The 19,507-nt window shown below is 52.7% G+C and overlaps 5 protein-coding genes across 5 annotated transcripts; 1 reads left to right on the top strand and 4 right to left on the bottom strand.

Annotated features, from left to right (window-relative positions):
- Nucleotides 1–1,144: 1,144 nt before the first annotated feature.
- On the bottom strand, nt 1,145–3,071 carry NEUTE1DRAFT_78519 (cytochrome b-c1 complex subunit Rieske, mitochondrial; the record flags this gene model as incomplete). Its single annotated transcript, XM_009850939.1, has 4 exons — nt 1,145–1,801; nt 1,923–2,073; nt 2,195–2,283; nt 2,611–3,071. 4 exons carry the CDS (start codon nt 2,882–2,884, stop codon nt 1,620–1,622), a joined length of 696 nt encoding a protein of 231 aa, XP_009849241.1.
- Nucleotides 3,072–3,457: 386 nt separating this feature from the next.
- Nucleotides 3,458–7,184, bottom strand: NEUTE1DRAFT_145059 (uncharacterized protein; the record flags this gene model as incomplete). Its single annotated transcript, XM_009850938.1, has 3 exons — nt 3,458–3,871; nt 3,940–7,009; nt 7,090–7,184. 3 exons carry the CDS (start codon nt 7,182–7,184, stop codon nt 3,560–3,562), a joined length of 3,477 nt encoding a protein of 1,158 aa, XP_009849240.1.
- A 2,790-nt stretch (nt 7,185–9,974) lies between these two features.
- Nucleotides 9,975–13,867, top strand: NEUTE1DRAFT_40144 (uncharacterized protein; the record flags this gene model as incomplete). Its single annotated transcript, XM_009850536.1, has 3 exons — nt 9,975–11,079; nt 11,227–13,095; nt 13,167–13,867. 3 exons carry the CDS (start codon nt 9,975–9,977, stop codon nt 13,865–13,867), a joined length of 3,675 nt encoding a protein of 1,224 aa, XP_009848838.1.
- A 295-nt stretch (nt 13,868–14,162) lies between these two features.
- NEUTE1DRAFT_59832 (uncharacterized protein) lies at nt 14,163–15,308 on the bottom strand (the record flags this gene model as incomplete). Its single annotated transcript, XM_009850937.1, has 2 exons — nt 14,163–14,998; nt 15,110–15,308. 2 exons carry the CDS (start codon nt 15,188–15,190, stop codon nt 14,351–14,353), a joined length of 729 nt encoding a protein of 242 aa, XP_009849239.1.
- A 982-nt stretch (nt 15,309–16,290) lies between these two features.
- On the bottom strand, nt 16,291–17,928 carry NEUTE1DRAFT_78511 (uncharacterized protein; the record flags this gene model as incomplete). The annotated part of the gene is made up of 1 exon (XM_009850936.1): nt 16,291–17,928. The coding sequence occupies one exon, from the start codon at nt 17,842–17,844 to the stop codon at nt 16,291–16,293; it is 1,554 nt and encodes a 517-aa protein (XP_009849238.1).
- Between the last annotated feature and the right edge of the window lie 1,579 nt (nt 17,929–19,507).

Below are 19,507 nucleotides of genomic sequence, written 5' to 3'. Positions count from 1 at the left end.
CGAAAGACGATATTTGGAATGATGTGCCGCCGCACTTTGAGCATGCACCTATGTTCACTGATATAAGTCCATGGTCTCCCCTCTGCCCTATGTTGACGATCTCGAATGTGGCACGGGTCCGGACATGATCGTAACAGAGGGTAATGTCGAAGGCAGGCAGCTCAGTGACAGTCAAATCCTCCCAGCCCAAGTGGGAAAGTAAACATTCGACTTGGTGATCCCTTCATATAAGATGAGACTCCATAAGCGCTTGATTGACTGCGACGTTCACCCACCCCTCACTTCTCGCTTTCGGTGACATCGGCATGCCTCGATCTCGGTCGCTGTCAATGACCGTGGCGCCTGCCATGATTTGTGTTCGAGAACAATTTTGTCCAGTCGTGGTGGGTGAATCGTGGCCGCCATGGTGCCTCGGGTAGTCGGCAAGTCAGATCAGACAAACGATGGAACTTCGCTTGTTACATGACCCTAGGAGCAGCCCCTTTGAGCCGCAAGGGTGAAGGGTTGAAGAAGTTGATGAAGAAGTGAAAAAGCCGTGTCAAGACGCGCCCGGGAAGGCGAAGTTCGAAAGATGAGGTTGTTTTGTTTGTGGGGGAAAAAGACTCAGAGCAAGGGGGGGCATGGGGGTACAACCTGGCCCCTGCAATGAGACCGCAACCCACCCGGCCAGTATTGGCAAGGGGCTATGGTAGAAGGTAGTGCACTAACTGTGTGTCAGCTTGAATAGCGCAAAAGATGTTAAGGCGGGCTTCAGATATAATTACGTTCGGAGAATTCCTCAGACGTCAATGAAACAACCAGGGTAAGCTACCGGTTCGCGGGCGTTTCCTTAACTCAGCTACCGCCTACCAGAGTAGCACGGGCGGGTATACCGACTGGGCTTGATTCGCAAGCTTGGTCAAGCTGGGATTAAGTTGTCAACATCTGTAATTCTGGTCGAGCTGCTGTCCAGCAATTCGACATGTAGCCTGTCTGTCCCACACCCGCATAAAAGGCCATTTGTATATACCAATGCCGTGTTAAATGATTAGATGCGTTAGTATTGGGAGGTTCATCAGCTGACCTATGGTTTCCTCACAAAGCTCTCAACCACAGCCGACTGCCATGGGTCGGGGAAGGCCTTCTCACGGTACCATGCTCCAGTGAGCCTCTCATACAATAAAATTTTCTACAAAGCCAGTCTATAGGAAAACGCAAGGGCACAACACTCAGCAGCAACCTAGCTCCAAGCTCAGCACCAATATCAGGTATGTAGGGTTGCGTAGGTGAAGAACGCAGTTCTGAGTATATAGGAGTTTCCGCCTCTCGAGCGCATATGATCGACCGTGACACCTGATTTGCTGTTGTGTATGCGTATGTGTCTTCTGTCTATAGGATAGTCGTACGAAACCGCGTCAAGAACCACGGAAAACAAAAATCCCGTTTTATGGTCTATGACATGCTTCCACTCAAGCCCTTTGTCGCATTACCCCCGTACTAATACAATTCTCCTTGTCATCGTCTCTCGGGCAGCAAGGAAAAAAAAAGCGGACAAGGGAATATCGAGAGGATTCCCTAGTAGGTTTGGTTAAAAATTTTGTCTTGTTTGTTCGATCGGAAAGTTTTGTCTTTTTGCTCGCTTAACCAATGACAAGCTTGCCCTCCTCAGGGAACTCGTAGAGAGGGATCTCGAGGTTCAGAGGGGCAGGTCCTTTCCTGATACGGCCAGAGATGTCGTAGTGAGAACCGTGGCAGGGGCAGAACCAGCCACCGTAGTCACCGGCCTCGCCGATGGGAACGCAACCCAAATGGGTGCAGACGCCTGTTTTGTTCACACACCAAATGTCAGTCTCCCCACATCTTCGTGTATCCAGGATCCGAGCATCCAAAAATGCTGTCCTTCGTCTTGTTCGGATCGCAAAGAGGGACATGGAGGAGCGTACCAAGCATGACGAGCCACTCGGGCTTCTTGACACGGTCGGCGTCGGTCTCGGGGTCACGGAGGTTGGCAACGTTGACCTTGTTGGCCTCTTCGATCTCCGCAGGGGTACGGTGACGGATGAAGACGGGCTTGCCACGCCACTTGATGATGACCTGTAAAGGTTGGAAAAGACCGGGGTCAGCATTCCATCATGTTTGATCGTCGTCGGGAATCGATGTGCCCAGCTTAGCTCAGCCTAAGCCTTTCTTAATCCGGTTTCGTAAGGATCCTTACGTTCTTGCCCTCGGGGATGGCGTTGAGGTCAACCTCAACCTTGGCCATGGCCAAGACATCAGCGGAAGCCGACATGTTCTTGAGGAACTCTGTATAACACGGTCGCCTTGTCAGCTGTCTTTAGTTCTTGGGTGTTTGTGGGTGCATGTGCAAGATGGTATCCCCCCTCCATGCATCCATGCTTCAACATCGCCCCAAGGTCCAACCATATTCGCCCCGATATCGAAAGTTGTCATAGTAGTCGCATGTTGATGATCAATGAGACGGAACCGTAGATAGCTCGCCCCACCATAACAGAACCCCCTTGTCGAATCCCATTGACCCGAACCCATCTGTCATATGCCACCTCTTTGTTTTCCCCAACCTCGAGGAATGTGTGAAGCTTCCTCCTCAGATCCCATCAAGTCAAGACTCACCCTGGATGGTGGACTTGGCGCCGGCGGCGGTGATGGCGCCCATGGTGCCGACCATGAAGTAGGAGAAGAGCATGTTGGTGCTGGGGGGCGCCTTGCTCATGTATTTGCCGAAATCGGGGACCTTGGCGGCCTTGCTCTCGCCCTTGAAGGGGCTCTCGAAGGTGGAGGACGAGGAACCCTGGAGGGCAGTCGAGGTGGTGAGAGCGCGAACGGCCCGGGCGGGGGCGGCAGCGGCGCGCATGGCGGCGCGGGAAACGATCGAGACGGGCGCCATTGTGTCGGTAGGATTACTCGCGTGGATAGAGGTCGGAGCGGAGAGAGGGGGTTGCGAGAGCGGGGAGAACGAGCGAGGTTCTGCTCTTTCGGAGTCGCGGGAGACGGTGGACGTGGGCGGTGTTCCGGAGACGGAATTGACGGCTGCGTAATGCGGTCGAGACGACGAGGCCAAAATCACGGACTGAGGTTTTTCTGGGCCGAGCTTGGTTCCCACCTTTCCCGGCATGGGAAACCGCCATAGCTACTGGCTTGTGGCCTGAGGCACTAACCAACCACAGCGTCCGCCCAGCAGCTAGAGAGCTACTTAATGCACCGGCCCTGATTGGCTGTGACTGCCTGTTCGTCCACTCTCCGGTTTCTTCCGTCGCCTGGTTCGTCCGGGCTGTTGGTGGTGGTGGGGCTCACCTCAGCGCGTCACCGCAGCGCCCGGACAACTTGAACTGTCAGCGACTCGGCGAGCCAAGGGTGCCAAGACAGTGATGTCAATTGATCGCATTTGATGCATTTCCATTCGTTCATCTGAGGCTATTCACAGACTCATCTTCTCACCTTATGCAGGCCTGTTTTGAGTACAGCACTCGTTGACAAAGATTTGCAACTGCCAAAAACTTCAGCAGCCAAAGCGATGACTTGTAGACATCCAATTATACACGTCAAGTATCTAACCGTTGGCTCAGTGCATCCTCCGTAGCTCCTCTACCATATTGCGCATCTGCTCAACACTCGGCCCAAGACCTTCGCAGATCTCCTTCTGCGTCTTCTCATCCACATCCAAAAACCTCTCCAGCAACTCCCCATCCAGGAACCTGACCGGTCCAGTCGTTCCATCTGCCTCGGGCCCCCTCTCCGCATTACGGAATGCCCTGTAGGAGTTGAAATCGAGTTCGCCAACTGTCTTGATCACCGCCGCCAGTTTATCCTGGAACCGAAGCAAGAGGTCTTGTTCGCGCACAATCGTGCCAAACATGTAGATACCGCCTTCAGCCTGTTTCAAAAAGTCAATTGTTAGCCTTGACCTTGTGACATGATCAATCTGAGAAACAGGCAACTTACCGTGGCCAAGAACGCTCGAGGAATGATGATGGCGTTCGGGCTAGTCTCGACCTTGATTGGGCGAATTTTGTTCACCTGTTCTCCCAGGTTGAGCTCGCTTGTTATCCTCAGTTGCCGCTGGTCCTCCACTGTCACGCCCTCAGCATTGCGTTGAAGCACGATCAGATTGCCATTGGCATCAGCTTCAAGCCAAGACTCGCCCTCAACGTGAGCCACGGCCGTTGCCCACGCAGAATGCCGGTGTCTCGCGCACTCTACCAACTTGGGGGCTTCAGACTTCTCCCCTCCGGTTTTGGCCGGGACGTACTCGACCAGTGTTGCCGACTTCATCATATCAGCAACAGCAATTATGTTGCCATGCACCGCGATGTCGACCGGATAAGTTGTGCACCGATAAGACGCGAGCTTGACGAGATGGGCCTCAGTGCTTGACGTTTCCTCGTACTGGCTGATAACCACTGTCTTGTGGAGTGCAGCCACGATTTTGCTGCCCATGACCGCCAGAGCGCGACACCCGCCTTTCAGCTCGTGCTTGAGGACCAAGTACGGATCCCGGTTGCTGTCGATCCCGAACACCAAGATCCTACCGCGCTTGTCCGTACCAGCGCCACGGTCAGGATCCTCCAGGAAGCTTGTACCGACGATAAACCTCTCCACAAGATTTCCATACGAGTCAGGCAGCTCTGCTCGGATGACGTCCTCCACTAGTTCGGAATACGACGATGTTCCGAGCATGAACTCCTTGCCAACCCTCGCAAATAAGATCTCATCAACCAGCTTAAAAGAGCTGTGAATGATCTCCTCGCCATTGACCACCTCTCTCCTGATACATCCAAGTCCAAAACCCTTTTCACTAGGCGAGTAGGCGATTCTACGCACCATCTCTCCCAATTCCAAAGATCGCACGTGCGTCTGTCTGGCTGTGTCAATCTCGGAAATCCTGATCTCGTTCTCGGTAGACAAGATGACAGCCCCTGGGAACGCCTCAGAGTCAAAGGGACAGACACAGGTAGCGTCCTCAGCCGTCACAGCCGAGTAGATAATCCGCCCTTCCGAGCCGTAGATAAGACTAGGGTGCTCAGTCGTCGCAAAGATGCTGTAGATCCCATCCTGCTGTGGCAGTAAATGGAAGCGCGCCTCCCTGGTACCAAGGATGACACTCTTCCGTCCAGAAAAGGTCAGGTCTTCGCCAATGTTAAATGTGACTACATTTCCATCCTCCATAGCGATGAACAAGGTCATTCCAGGCGCATTGGGAAGCACCTTGGCCAAGACGAGATCACGCGGTATGGAAGCATCGTCTGCGCTGCGGCGGAGTGATTCGCCGTGTATCGGTTCCAGGGTGCTCATATCGATAATGGACACCGTCCCGGACGTCCAAAACCCCACCACGCCCACATCCGATAGCTGAGGCGCCACGTGGATGCAAGCTATCTGATCCTGTTCGCTGATGTCCTTCTCTTGCACAACCGTCAAGTCGTTATCAATGTTGATGGAGACCAGGGTAGTGCCTTGCACAGACAAGAGCAACCAGTGCTTGTTAGCTGAAGCGTTGATGATCTGCCTGTCGCCTTCAGGAGCCCACGATGCTATCGTGACTCCGCTTTCGGCGTCAAGAAGAGTAGCTGCGGCCGTCGTCACCTGAAGCAGTTGCCCATTGTCGAGGTTCGTTGCCAGTAGTGTCTGATGCTGTAGGTCCATCCCGTAGTAATTGTCAACTTCCTCGATCTCTCCGTGAGGGTCGAACTTGAATATTCGGGTATCAGTCAAGAAGGACGCGACCAGCGTATCCACGCGTGGAGAGTTGTAAGATTGGAGGGAGAAGAGCGCCCGAGTGTGCTGCAGTTCACCCAGAATTGCAATGTCCTGTAAACCAACACCGCTTCGCACACTCCGCAAGGTTCCGTCCTTGAAGACACCACTTGCTGTGACAATACGGGCTTGGCCAGAAGAGTACTCGTTGCCCAGTTGGCTGTCGTTTTCCCGATTGCCCATGTCCATCACGGTGAAATCCGTAATAGGACCGATATTCTCTAGCACCTGGACCAGTTGCAGGATCTCGCTGAGATCCTCGCTTAGAAGGTTGAGCCGATAAAGCTGTGAATTGCCGTAGTGCGAACCAACAAACAACATGTCGTCGCCCAAGTACGTCAAAACGTGTGCGCGGGCTGTCTTTCCAATGTTGGAGACATCCATTCCAGTGACCACTGCGCCCTCCGTCAAAATGGTGAGCAAATGTAAGTTTCCGTAGTCATCCGATAAGAAGTAGTGAGTGGGATCGTACTCTGCCCAAGCGACAAATATCGACGCTTCCCTGAGGGCGGACTCGACCTGCGTTTTGGTCACTTCGTCAATGTACAGCAACCGCGTTTCGCCAACAACTATTAGACCGCCGACATGTGGCTTCGCTTGCTCCGTATTACGGAAATGGTGCCTCTTGACCTCCTCTTCAACCTTTTTGACCGGAATCAGTATGCCCGCACCGGGATCTTCCACATCGGCGTCGATCTCTCGGTCTCTCGTGGGATCAAACTTGGAAATCTCGGTGTGCCGGTCGTCCGACGTGAGACGGTACGTCGCCAGCTTGGTTTCGTTGGAGTTGGCTTGATTCCGGTAGAGGAAGGCAACCTTGGGAATGCCGGTCTCGGTGTACAGGAAGGTGCTGCCCTTGATGAAGAGCTCGGACAGGCGCACTTGTACCAATATGTCAAGTGTCGTCGCCGTGTTCTTCCGGTTACCCAGCCGCCAAACCGACAAGACACCTTCCCATAGGTGCATGGCCATGAACCTTCCGCTGGGATCGACGATGCATTTGTTTTGACTTTGGGAATCGCGCATGTGGCGCTCGCCCGGATCGCTAAATCGGTTCAGGGTTTTTAGCTGTTGGGTTTCGCGATCCCATTCTGCCGTAAAGTATTCGAACTGATCGGTGCCAACGAAGAGAAGGTCGGTCGGGTGGTCTTTAGGCTGGAGCTTTTGGAGAATCGTGATGGTCCCGTTGATAACCTTGGAATGGATCATGAACAGATGACCGTCGGCGAGCTTCCATATTTCGATGCGATTTGTTTTCCTAATACACGTCAGTCAGTCGACATGATACAGTAGGCGCAATTTATGGAACGGAGAGGGACGGGATGTAGAAGTCCATACGCGATAATCAAGCTCTCCTCCTCGGGCGACAAAAGGTTGATACGCAGAGCGTGCCGCACGCTGCTCGGCCGGTGAATCGGGGCGACGTAGGCCATGGTGTATTATGCGGCGGGCGACAGAGGCTCGAGAAGTACGATCTTCACATTCGAGGGATTGTAAAAAACATAGGATACAGTATGTCGCATATGCGGGAAGATGTGTCACGTCGTGGATTGTGCACAGTTTGGGAACCGAATGTTAAGCGTTAAATGCCAGTTACCAAGCAGTGGTGATGCAATGGACGAGCTACGGAGTTAAGAGCAGTTCGTCCGCTGTGTGTTGGGGGTGCAAGAGGCGAGCGGGGGCTGCAAGCTCTCTAACTTTTGCTGCGCTTGAATGTCACCCCGCGATCGCGACGCGTCAAGATCTTGAATAACTACAGTAGAACATCATCGAACCAAGTCATTAGGTTACAAGAGGATGAAATGTGCGCAAGAATCAAGATCAGCAATTGTGCTATGGGAAAGTCTATATGGAAAATTGGGAAACAAGCAAACCCTTATTTGGCTTGGGCTTCCTCATCAACTCTACCACGAGTTTGAGAAACTACGAATTTCGTGTTAGTGATACAAGTGGAGCAATATTAGTCCCCTTTCACTGCGTATGGACGTCCCATTTGTAGTGTAGTGTGCCATCTTCCTTGTCCACTGCCCGTTAAATCCTCGCTTCCTTATTCCACCTCCTCCATATCATCCCGCTCAACGTTTGGATTGACCGAACGCTTATCACAGATATTTCCGGATTTCTTCCAGAGGGTTTTATAACCTCGACAGCCAACTGAAATGTCCAACACCTCGTGGGGCACCGTGTGTCAACTGGAACCAGCGAAAATCCTCGGCCATAAAGAACATCTCGAGGAGCATGAACTCTCTTGCCTTGTACGACTCAATGGCCGCCGATGGGACCTCGCTGATCACGTTCTTGACAACCTCGAGATTGATGCTTCATCAAGTCAGGCCATGTTCATATAGCTACAGTCACAGTGACAAATCCCGACATAGCTCATCAGGAGTCTCTGGCCTTCACCGATCACTGGCTATCCTAGAGCCACCTTCCGCTTGTGTTGGACACCTTTTAGGCAGCTCATGATGGTTGCAAAGGTCTTAAAAGTTAGCAAACACTGAAAGTAGTAAATCTCAACGTCGAAGAGTGACCATAAACAAACGAGTTCTTCCTCGCATCCCAAGCGCGCAGCCCAGAATAGCAATGAAAACGACTTGAGGACAGAAACATGTACGTCGTGCAGTTCGCATCGCCTGGAGGCAGTGTGATGCCAGGGACACGGTGGACAGCGACCATGAGCAAGCCCAGAGGGTCGCCGACCAAATTGCAAAAATAGGTGTAATCACGATTCTGCCCCCGTAAGCGCAGTTTCAGAGATTAAACTGAAAAGAACAGATACTACACTTGATCTAAGCCGTAAGGCAAAGAGAGCTAAAGAAGAAAAGAAGAGGGAAAGACAAGACAAACCAGAGCGACGGTCTCGGTGGTTTATATACCCCCTCGGCTCCCTGCTGCCTGGATAAGTTGGTCTGTGCACGAGTGCAAGTTCGGGCCCACTTGCTGTCCGGGGAAGTGGTTGGGTCGGGTGGAAACAAGACGGGAGTGGTGGGTCAGGTGGCCCCAGCTGACGGGAGACTTTCCGCTCTTGCCAGGTACACTACAGAATGTATCACGTGCATCCCAGCGACAACGACGACATACGGAAAGAGTGAAGTCGAGATGAACCGACCTGCAGTGAACATCAATTGAAGCTACCTAGGTAACCATGACTATCATGATACTTGCCGGAGATAAGTCCTTGCGACAGTACATCTTGACACCGGTTCGAAACACCAAACATTGTCGGTTCACTATTTATCCTCATTCCCGTTGTCCTGTCTCATGAACTGTTCCTTGACTATGGGGGTTGGACTGGCAGGCGGTATAAAGTATATATGACACGGCAAAATGAGGATTCAGGTTCTCTTAACAGTCGAGGATTCCAGAGGCAGATTGCTCAAGCGGAAGCCCATATAGGCATGGACCCAGTCAACGAAGGCGCGTCTACCGCTACAGGAAGGCTTGATGACACTCGCAATTTTTCGGTTATGTATCTGCCAGATCGATATGGAATCGGAGTCATTCTGCTAAACGGAACTTCATAGTACCCAAGACCATGGCGTGACTTCATAGTTGGTGATTGCGTCTCACTCAAAGTTTCAACTTTGCGAGAGAAATGTGAAATTTCACTCTAGGCGCCAGACGTTGCTAAACAGGAAACCGCATTGCAGTTCAGTGCCTTTCTACGCATCTGTGCTCATGATCCCCACCTATTGTTCGATCTATTGTCATCAAGCTTTTGATGTTGACAGTACAAGCCGCAACGCTGATGTTATGTCAAGACTGGGCTTCAGTGAATGATGATATGGCCGGCTCGTTCATGTGTCAAAGATGTGTGGTCAAGGAATATGATATCTGAATCTGTCATAAGAATTAAGATGGTTTTCGATATCCTGTAATATCCATTGTGGGAAGCTTGAAACAAGCTGGCGCGATGTTGGCTTAGGGTTCCGGCAACAGGACCTTCGACCCTCGGCGGCACCAAAACCTGTACCGACGCGGGCATCAACCATTCACTTGTTGACCCGAGCACGATACGTATTTATTGTAAGACAGAATTTACTCCCCGCCTTGCACTGGGCGACCTCCTGCTCTTAACTCCTTCACCACCTCCCGCCAGGTCCATCTTGGTATTTACTCCCCACACTCGACGTGTAGCCATCGACAAATCCCCTCTTCAACTACACCACCCACAACACGTCCCCGCATTCAAGCTGCCGGACATCGGTGGCTTCTACTGCAACATGAGCGACGCAAATCACAATCAGCCTGGCCCTGATCCGTCACAATCAGAATACGTTCAGAGCGTTTTCGCCTTTCAAATGGAGCCCATTGACCCTGCCTTGACGGCGGGCCAGTCCAATACCCCTCTGCGACCGACCGCGCAGCCCATCCAGTCTCAGTCTTTTCCTAACAACTTGGGGCAAATCCAGAGCTCGACCTCTCTTCCAAATCACCCTCCCCCTAACCCTTCTCACCATTCAGGTGGTATAGCAGCCCAGAACAATCCTAATATGAGAGTCATGGGAAATGGGAACGGTATGGCGCCTGCTCAAGGATCAGCCTTCAACCCACAGTCGCCGTCTGTTTGTTTTCAAAGTCGCCCACAGCCGTCCGTTGATCAGTCCATGGCAGCGACCCAAGCCAACTTGCACAACAACATGGTCAACCCGGGGGCGCAGCAGGCCGCTCAACAACCTCAACTATCGTTCAATGATTACTTGGACTACGCCGTCGCGCCCATGCCACAATATGCGCACTACCAACAGTCTGTCAATGGAACGATGAACCAGTACCTAGGCCAAGTTCCGTCGTCGTTCGATTTCTCAACTATACCTGGCGCTGCCAGCCACTATAACATTGGCAGCTTTCACAACAACAGCAACAACAACAACTCTTCATTCCGTCCCAACAGCATGCCTTCAGTGAAGTCACAGGCTGCTCAACCTCCGGCCACCTCCTTATCAGCGGATGCGCTCTCCCGTGCTGCGGAGTCTATGAACAGCCAAGTCGCTGCGGAGACTGCGAAAAAGAGGGCCTCAAAAAGTGCCACGAGCCAGATACCTCTACCTGACAAACCCCAAGAAGCAAACCCCGCCCAGCCTGCGAAGCGCAAGAGGAATTATGCTCCACGCAAGCCAAAGGTCGAGGGAACATCTGACCCTACAGCTCCTAAAGAGCCTCCGAAGAAACGTCAGAGAACGCAAAAAAAGAAGACAGAAACTACCGCACCTATCGGTTCGGAGGCCACTGCTCCCGTTGCACCAATGGCTTTTATGCCGACAGCGACGTCTACACCAACAATTACCCCAGCCCTCTTATCCACAAACTATCATGAAGCTTCTCCAGGTACGCCGTCTATATTATCAGCTTCAGAAACAGCCACCCCAACCCCATCTAGTGGGCTTCCGACAAGCGCAACTATGCCTGCTGTTGAACAGGCCATTATGGCTATAGAAACATGCCAGCCTACACAGAGCTTCAGACAGACAACAGAATCGGCCACATCTGTCTCTTACGCCCCCCATAAGCAAGTGGCCCAGCTTTCTTCCCAGGCGCCGATCTTCAACATGGCTCCCCCGTCGCCTATTCAGGTCCCGTCGGAATTTGTTGCGGCGGCTAATTCTGCACCGATCCCAACCTTGAGGTCTGCACGACCAGTTCAAGTGATGAATCAAACTCCGGCTACGGGTATTCAAAACCCAGTTTCTGCTGTACCTAACAAGGTTTCGCCTGTTCCTGTTCCGAATATCCCTATCGTTGCGAAAGTCCCATCTGTGTTTCCTCGACAAGCTCCAGGTACCGCCCAAGCTTCAACTCAAGCTTTTGCTCAAGGTCCAGCTCGCACTCCGGCACTAAGCCCTACCCCGGCACCCACTCCGACCCCCACTCCTGCTCGAGTTTCTCCTCAACATCCGGTTCAACCTTCGAAACAGGATGTCGTTGGGGCTTCAGTCCAGAGGACTCCTAATGCGGCCTTTACTCCGTCTCCTTCTCCAGCTCCCGCTCGGCCTCCTCCTCAGTCTTCCACTCAAGGACAGACTCAGCCTCCTGCTCAACCTCCGCTTAAACCTTCCACCTATATGGTGCCCCAGTCTGTTGGTCAGCAGCCAACTCAGCAAGCCGTTCACCAACAGGCTCAGCAAGCTGCTCAGAGGCCAGCTCAACAAGTCGCTCAACCGCCAGCTCAGCATATTGTTCAGTATGATGTTCAGCGTCAGGCTCAGGTTCGTGCTCAACATCAAGCTCAGGCTGCTGCGCAAAATCGTGTATCTGCTCAGCCTGCTATTCAACATTCATATCAACATGCTGTTCAGCAGCCAGCTAAGCCACGGGCCCAGCAAAAGGCCCAGAAGCAAGTTCAACAACAGGCTCCGAAACAACAGACTCAGCAGCAACACACCCAGCAACAGTTTCTACAACAAGCTCAACAGCAGACCCAGAATGGTGTTCCGATCCTAGCTCAGCATGCTGTCCAACATCAAACTCAGGCTGCCGCTCAGATTCCAACTCAGCATACCACTCAAACTCCAACCGGGCCTTCCCCTAATCCCTCAACTCAGCCAGCACCAGTACCCTCACTCCCCAATGTGAACACCGAAAGGCTGGCAAAGCCAGTAACCCCCACAATCATCTCCCCCCAAGCCGACACCGACCTCTACTGCGTCTTTGGCATGCACACTCTCCACCACTTCCGCGTGCGCCGCAGCACGCTTAAACACCTGCACCACCCAACCACCCTCACCACCTCCCCCTTCCCCAATATCGTGTACATCAACTTCAACGAAGCGCTCACCATCCCGGGTAGCACCCCAACCGAGCTCTCCAACGCCCCCGGCGAAACCGCCGACTCGCACATGCAGGCTTTTGGTCGTTTACTCCGCCTCCTCGAAGACCCTGCCACACAGGGCAAAACAGCCTGCGACGTCGACACCATCTGGCGCCTGTCCAACCTGCAGCCGGCGCTGGGTTTAGACAAGGAGTACGTGCGCTGGTTGAGACGGTGTATGGGCTTGTTTATCAAGCAGGTTACTTTGCCTGTCCCGGCGCCTGTCACCACGGCCGGTCAAGCCAGCGGCGGCGGACACAAACAGAATCGGAATGGGAACCACGCCATGGGAGAGGATCTGTTTGAGGAGCGTGATATGAAGGGGGTGGATTTGAAGAAGAATAAATGGGAGAAGGCGTTGGAGGCGTGTAGGAAGTTTACGTGGATTGTGGAGTGGAGGACGTTGGTGGCGAGGTTGGCGTATCTGTGTAGTGTGGATAAGGATGCGGGAGGACGGTTCGTGTTGAAGAAGCCGGGTGCTGGTGCTGGTGGGGGAGGGGTTTTGAATAGGTTGTTGGTTGGGGAGGAGACTATTGGTGAGTTCTTTGCCTTTGTGGTGTTTGATTGATGTTGATGAAGAGTGTTGACTAACCAAGTTATGATACAGATGCCATCGTCAACACCAGAACCAAAGCCTGCCAGTACCTAACGAACGTAGCTGAGAATACGTGCAAGAACTGGCATGGTCGTATCAAGAACGGTCAACGCAACGGCGGCTGTCGCAGCAGGTTGTGCATGGAAAAGCGCATGGCCGGTTTGATACAGGTCGTCAAAGGCTTGGGCTTGCATATACCCAAGGAAACCACAACCATAACAACCAGCGGATCCAACCCAGAGACACTTTTCCAAGCCCAAACCCAACCTACCACAACCAACGGCATCGAATCCACCTTCCACGGCCAAGGAACCAAAATGATTATCGGCCTCTCCATCCACTCCGTTGTTGACATCCTCAAAGCCATCGAGCATGAGCGTCGCGGCAGGTACCGCTTCGCGGATGCCATGATCCAGCAGTTTGGCGGAAAATGCTACGACTGCATGAAGGGTTCGGCGTTCGGACCGGGCGAGCTTAACCCGACCAACTCGTTGTTCCCTATCATTGACTTGCTGTATGAAATGCTATGGGAGTTGAGGGTCAAGTTCCTTGAGTGGACAGAGTTTCCGTGGGCAGAAAAGATTGTGCTCACCCTTGAGGGTGTTGAGGGGGTTGAGGCTGAGAAGATGCAAGGCAGATTGCGGGATGTTGTAGGCGGCAGTAAGGCGGTGGTTACCACTAAGGATGGGATGGAGCCCGTTTCTGCTTCCTAAGATAGAGGTATGTTTGTTTGTGTGGAGTATCAGGTGCAGTGAATAGAGGCGCAGAGGAAAGAACTGGCGTTACAGGCTATATACCCGGTTAGCATTGGTTGCTTTTGTGCCGGTTTGGCTAGGATTTTGGCCAGACAGCGCTTGACTATGGGTTATCTGGCAGGGAAAAGGGTTTCAACCAGAATCGCAGCATCCAAGCATATCATGAAAGGGAAAAGATGGCGTACACGGTTGTTTTTGACATTGAAAGTCTACGCATAACCCGGCATTTGGTTTGTTCAACCTTCTTTAGTCTGCAATTATCAACCCAGCGTTAGAAGATACCACAGCTCTGTTTGCAGTCATGTATTAACATGCCATTCAAGATATAACAACAAAGTTGACTCAATTCCATCAAGAGGTATTCGTAACTAGTCGTATCCAGCTAAGCATCCCAGCGTCTAAAACAGATTAAACCATTACTCTCCCAAAAGTCCAAGAGAATTACTTCTGAGCCTTAATGAACTTCACAATAGCCTCACCAACTCCCTTAGCAGAAGCAGGGTTCTGGCCCGTGATCAACCTTCCGTCCGCCTCAACAACCACCTTCTCGCCCCATGGCTGATCGGCCTTCACAAACGCTCCCTCGGGCCCGGCAGCCTCCTTCAACTTATCCTCCAAAAGGAAGGGCATCACCTGAGTCAGGCCAACCTGATCCTCCTCCACATTCGTGAAACCCGTCACCTTTCTGCCCTTGAGCAAGTGGCTTCCATCGCTAAGCTTCACGTTCACCAGCGCCGCAGGACCGTGGCACACAGCAGCCACGGCCTTGCCCGCCTCCCAGAATTCGCGAATGAGCTGCTGGGACTCGGGGGAGGTGGGCAAGTCGTACATGGGGCCGTGGCCGCCGGGGAAGAAGATGGCCGAGTAGGGGGCAATGGCGGAGGGGTTGCCGACAAACTCGGAGAGGGGACGGGTCTGTTCGAAAAGGGGCTTGGTGGTTTCCGACTTGATGAAGTTCTGGCTGATTTCGTCGTCCTTGGCGTCCTCAATGGAGCCGGGGGCGACGGGGGAGAGACCGCCGCGAGGAGAGGCGACGGTTAGGGAGACGGAGGCGGAGTTGAGGACGTCATAGGGGTGAGCGAATTCGGACTGGGAGTAGTGGTGTTAGTTATACTTCTGTGGGCTGGTCGTGGCGGCGGTGGGAAAGGGAAGATGGGAGACGAGTGAGGTGGAGGGGAGGTAAGGAGGGAATATACTTACCAAGTACCATCCAGTAGGCTTGCCAGTGTTACCGAGCTTGTCGTGAGAGGTGAGAACGACGAGGACCTTGGGAACAGACATTTTGATGATGTTGAGTCTTGGTGTTCTTTTCGTAATTGGCTTGGTATTTTGATATGGAATTTCGAGGTAATGAAGGCGTGTGAAGAGTTGAAGGGTTTTTCGATCTTTTCCAGACAAGTGAACAGCTATTTATCCCAAAACCAACCTCAATGACGCCGTAGTGATGTTGACAACTTTATAAGCTTCGTCTAAGACGTGGAGAAAGATTTCTAATACGTCACTTCGAAGGCCCGATTCACAGTATATTACCCCGCCCAACCCACTTCTTAACATTGCCGATCTCGGTTGTTGATTTCTCAGCCATCTTTGCTTTGACGACCAACACTACTCTCGACAACGAGTTGTCGATAACATGTCGAGTTCACTGACTGATTATAAGTGAATACTCAATTTATTAGCGACGCCTACCTATCAATTGTTCGTCTCACATGCTTGGCGAAACTGACAACAATGGCTTTACGGGAGTGGTGTCTGAAGGTGGTCAACATAAACTAAGGGGAGCCACGTACATAGTATACACACGTCCGGAGAAAAGTCCGATACTTTTGATAGGTTCGTGGAGCCCGCTACTTTGGTTGCGAGATGCGCACTGTCGATCGTCCCTGGCTCGCCTCATCAGGGGTTGACCTTGAGCCTCCAGTGACATCCTTGAAGTTTTCCACGTGGATGATTCCAGAACTCTATTGAGCCAGTGTATTCATAAGTAGTGTATGTATTCGTCATCTCGTACACTCCCTTCTTGTACGCTCATCCTGCGGCATTGCTCATTACACTAAATGGAGAGTTGACTCCTGATATCCACATGAACCCACCTCATGGTCGACTACACTCTAACTGATATCGGTCTTCGCACTCAACGGATTTTCCTTCTTCACGCCATTTATCCCGCCAATGACGCCACCAAAGACATGCCATTGAACTCCCGTCTCTCCCGATGTTGGAAAACAAATGAACCAAAAGGCAAGAATAGCCCAGGCAGCTAATGGTAAGCCACTGCCTGCAATATTCAAGCTAACCAAACTCCTTCGCCATGTCGATACAATACTCCCAAACAACGCAGAACATTTCCACAACCATGAACGGAAACTCAACACTCAATCCTACATCCACATCAAGTTCCGACTCTGCCTGCGATGCTGCTGCCACAGCGGCCGTGACATTCCGCTTCCAATATCACTTCCATCACCAGCACCACCGGCGTCCTCATCAACCCTCCCCAATTCGCTACTCCTCTCCTCACCAATCCTTCCCAGCGCCGCATTAAAGTTCTGCGAAAAAGCATCAATTTCCCTTGTCAATGGCACCTGGTCCGGCTCGAGCTTGCTCTTCCGCGTAGCAGCCCCGCCAGCGTATGCAGCCGGGAACTGGCCCGGGTAATGGTACCCTTCGGTCGGCGGATATGAATTCTGTCGTATGTGTTGTCCAGGCGGGGTAGGGGAAGAAGCCACCGGCGCTGATGCTGCAGTCGTAGCCGCACCAGCGACGCCCGCCGCGCCTGTGTACGCGTAAGGCGAGGGGCCGCCGGCGGTTAGATGGCTTGAGAAACCACCTTTTTCATTGGTTGTCTGGGCGACAGGAGGCAAGTAGCCAGGAGCCGGTCCAGTCTCGTAGGCGTCAGGGTCTTGGCTTACGGCCGCGAAGCCACTGTTAGGTCCGGGAGTCGGAGAGCTGATGTACTTGCCGTTGATTCCGGGGCGGCCAGGGCCGGTGCGCGAGTTGGCGCTGCGCCGGCGGCGGAGGAAGTACAAGATAAGGGCGCCGATGAGGGCTAGCGCGGCAATACCTCCTAGTGTTCCACCAACGATTGCGCCGGTGCGCGCTCCTGTAGAAGTTTTAGATGGTGGTGCCTGGGGTGTAGTAGAAGGTTCTGTGGATGCGGTGGTAGAAGAAGCCGTCGTAGTCGATGTGGTGGTTGTGCCCGCTGTGCTCTCGGAAGAAACCAAGGAATTTGTCGTCGAGGCTGAGGGCTCCGTCGAAGCTGAGAATTCCGTCGAGGCCGAGGACGACGTCCGGGTTCGGGACGCGCTGGTGCTAGTGCTGGTAGCAATCCCCAGTGTTGTCGGCGTGCCAAGTCGACTAGCACTTTTCGTCAAGAGGGCAGAAATATGTGGGTAAGTGATAGCCCCCGCAAGTCCGTTTGCGGTAGTGTAAACACTTGTCGCCTGGTCGGCAGCTGTACCACACCCGAACTGGGAGGCTCCTCCTTCATACATGTTCTTGTAACATACTTGGGCTCCAGTACATGTGAATACGTAGGGGTTCATCTCCGACTGAGGCCCGCTGTTGCCGTCCACACACGCGGTGAACACACCAGACGTACATGTGGCCGCCCCATCTGGACAACAACCGACCACCTGGTGCGCGGTGTCCAAGACGCAATGCGATCCTGCGCTACATGTCGCTGGAAGCGCCGACAGCCCGCCGATATAGCCACAGATGGTATTTCCAGCTTGTCTCCTCGCGAGATCGAAGGGGTCTAGCGGGGCAGCTGTGGGGAGGAGGAGTGGCCACGAAACGACATCGAGAGCGTAGTGCGCAACCGTGACTGTTGGCAGTGGCGGAAGGGCGACATGAGCAGCAACGCTGTTGAAAAGGCTGGCGAGAAGAAGAATGGCAGTTGGCGGCGGTAAGCGATGGAAAAAGTCCGTTCTCATGATCGCATGCGCTACTCGGTCCCGTCGCGTTACCGACGTGGGACGAGTGAGTGAGAAGGGAGCCGCGCGTCTTTGGGCTTTCGGTGGGATTAATCGATACGTAGTAGCGTATATAGTTTGAAGTCGTATTAATTATTGTGATTATTGGGGAAACACGGTGGATGTTTCGTCGCTCGTCGGCCAGCTCAGCTGTGATTAGATCAAGACAGGAATCCAAAATTCGAACGTCAAAAGCGTTCAGAACACCTGGCAATGACCTAGGTTATTCGTAAATCGTCAAGGGCGGGGAGATCGTATATACAATGGGCGCGTAAAGGGAGGAAGGAGGACAAGACGAAGTGACCGCGACGCGAAGAGGAGAGTCAGGAAGGACAGGGATGGCGTGAAGTTTGTTTGGAGGAGGAAAGAACTTGGAACAGTGAGCAGAGAGAAGAGAAAACAGACCGACTGGACTGAATGAATGGATGGGTGGATGGATAGGTGCAGTAGTTTCGGTTTTTACGCAGTTGCCCGGTGAAAAAAAAACAACAACTTGGCAATACCGTTCGTTCAATCGTTCGTCAGATGTGACCTTCGCCGCTCAGGTACCTCGCCCCCAGGTACGGAAGACTAGAGGTACACCTCTAAGAAGCCACGGTGATACCTGCCCAGACTGCGATTGCAACTGTTAGTGGAAGGGCCAGCACAGGCTACCTCAAGGAAGGCCCAGATGATAGGCCTGATTCGTTCGCCTAAGTTCAGGGCAGTCTCACTACTGAAGAGAGAAATTCAATTGAGTCAATGCCCGCCCAAGTAACCAACTATGCCACTTTACGATTCCTTGACCTTTGCCTAGGAGTTGCTCCTGTTTCGAGACATCCAAGATACTTGCAGGGATGTCATCGAACTCTTGGGGTCTCGGACCTGTGGGGATTTGGGGGTTGGTATCGTGGGGCTGAAATATCTACACCACCTTTCAGGTCGTCTTGGGACTCGGCTCCAAGGGCTGGCTGTAACGCATATCATAGCTGAGGCCATATGTAAATCTGTCTTCTTTGTGGAACGAAACCAAGTGTGTTATTGCTTACCACAGTCGCCGAGAGGACACGATCCTCGAATACGGTGAGAAAACGAAGAGATACCTGCCGTTTTTGGGCCGCAGAACATCATCGTCGTCGTGCCCGTCCACTCACAGGAAAGGGCTGCACGTCGTCCGGGACCTGCAGGGCACTGCCATGCCGTGACCGGGATGGTCACATTTCCAAGTACTCACTGTCGAGGCCGTTCACAGCTGCGATAATTCACAGCGAATCCAAATCAATACGATCAGTACATCTCTCGCTAAACAATTCAATAGTGTAAACAAAAATCCACGAGCTCCCGTCCTTCCATTAACATGCTGTCCGGCAGTCAAGGGATAAAGGGCCGATACCTACCTCTGCACAGTAGGCATACCTTCTGAAACCTCGTACCTCCTTGCACTAGAGGTAGGGGCTCTTTTGGCGCCATGCTGCTCCACTAAGGTAAGGAAATCCGCTCCGCTGAGGTCTTCCATTGTCTTCAAGCTTGCCGGCGGTATCTTCACCCCAAAGCTAACGATCCATTGGGCGCGTATCGCCGTAAAGATGCTCAATGCTCCGTCTTCAACTTGTTCTCTTCCCTGGCACTCGGCAACAATGCAATT

This window comes from Neurospora tetrasperma (assembly GCF_000213175.1).
Source record: "Neurospora tetrasperma FGSC 2508 unplaced genomic scaffold NEUTE1scaffold_2, whole genome shotgun sequence".
NCBI lineage: Eukaryota > Fungi > Ascomycota > Sordariomycetes > Sordariales > Sordariaceae > Neurospora > Neurospora tetrasperma.
The sequence above is the reverse complement of the archived record's forward strand: the minus strand, read 5'-3'. Positions and strand labels throughout refer to the sequence as shown.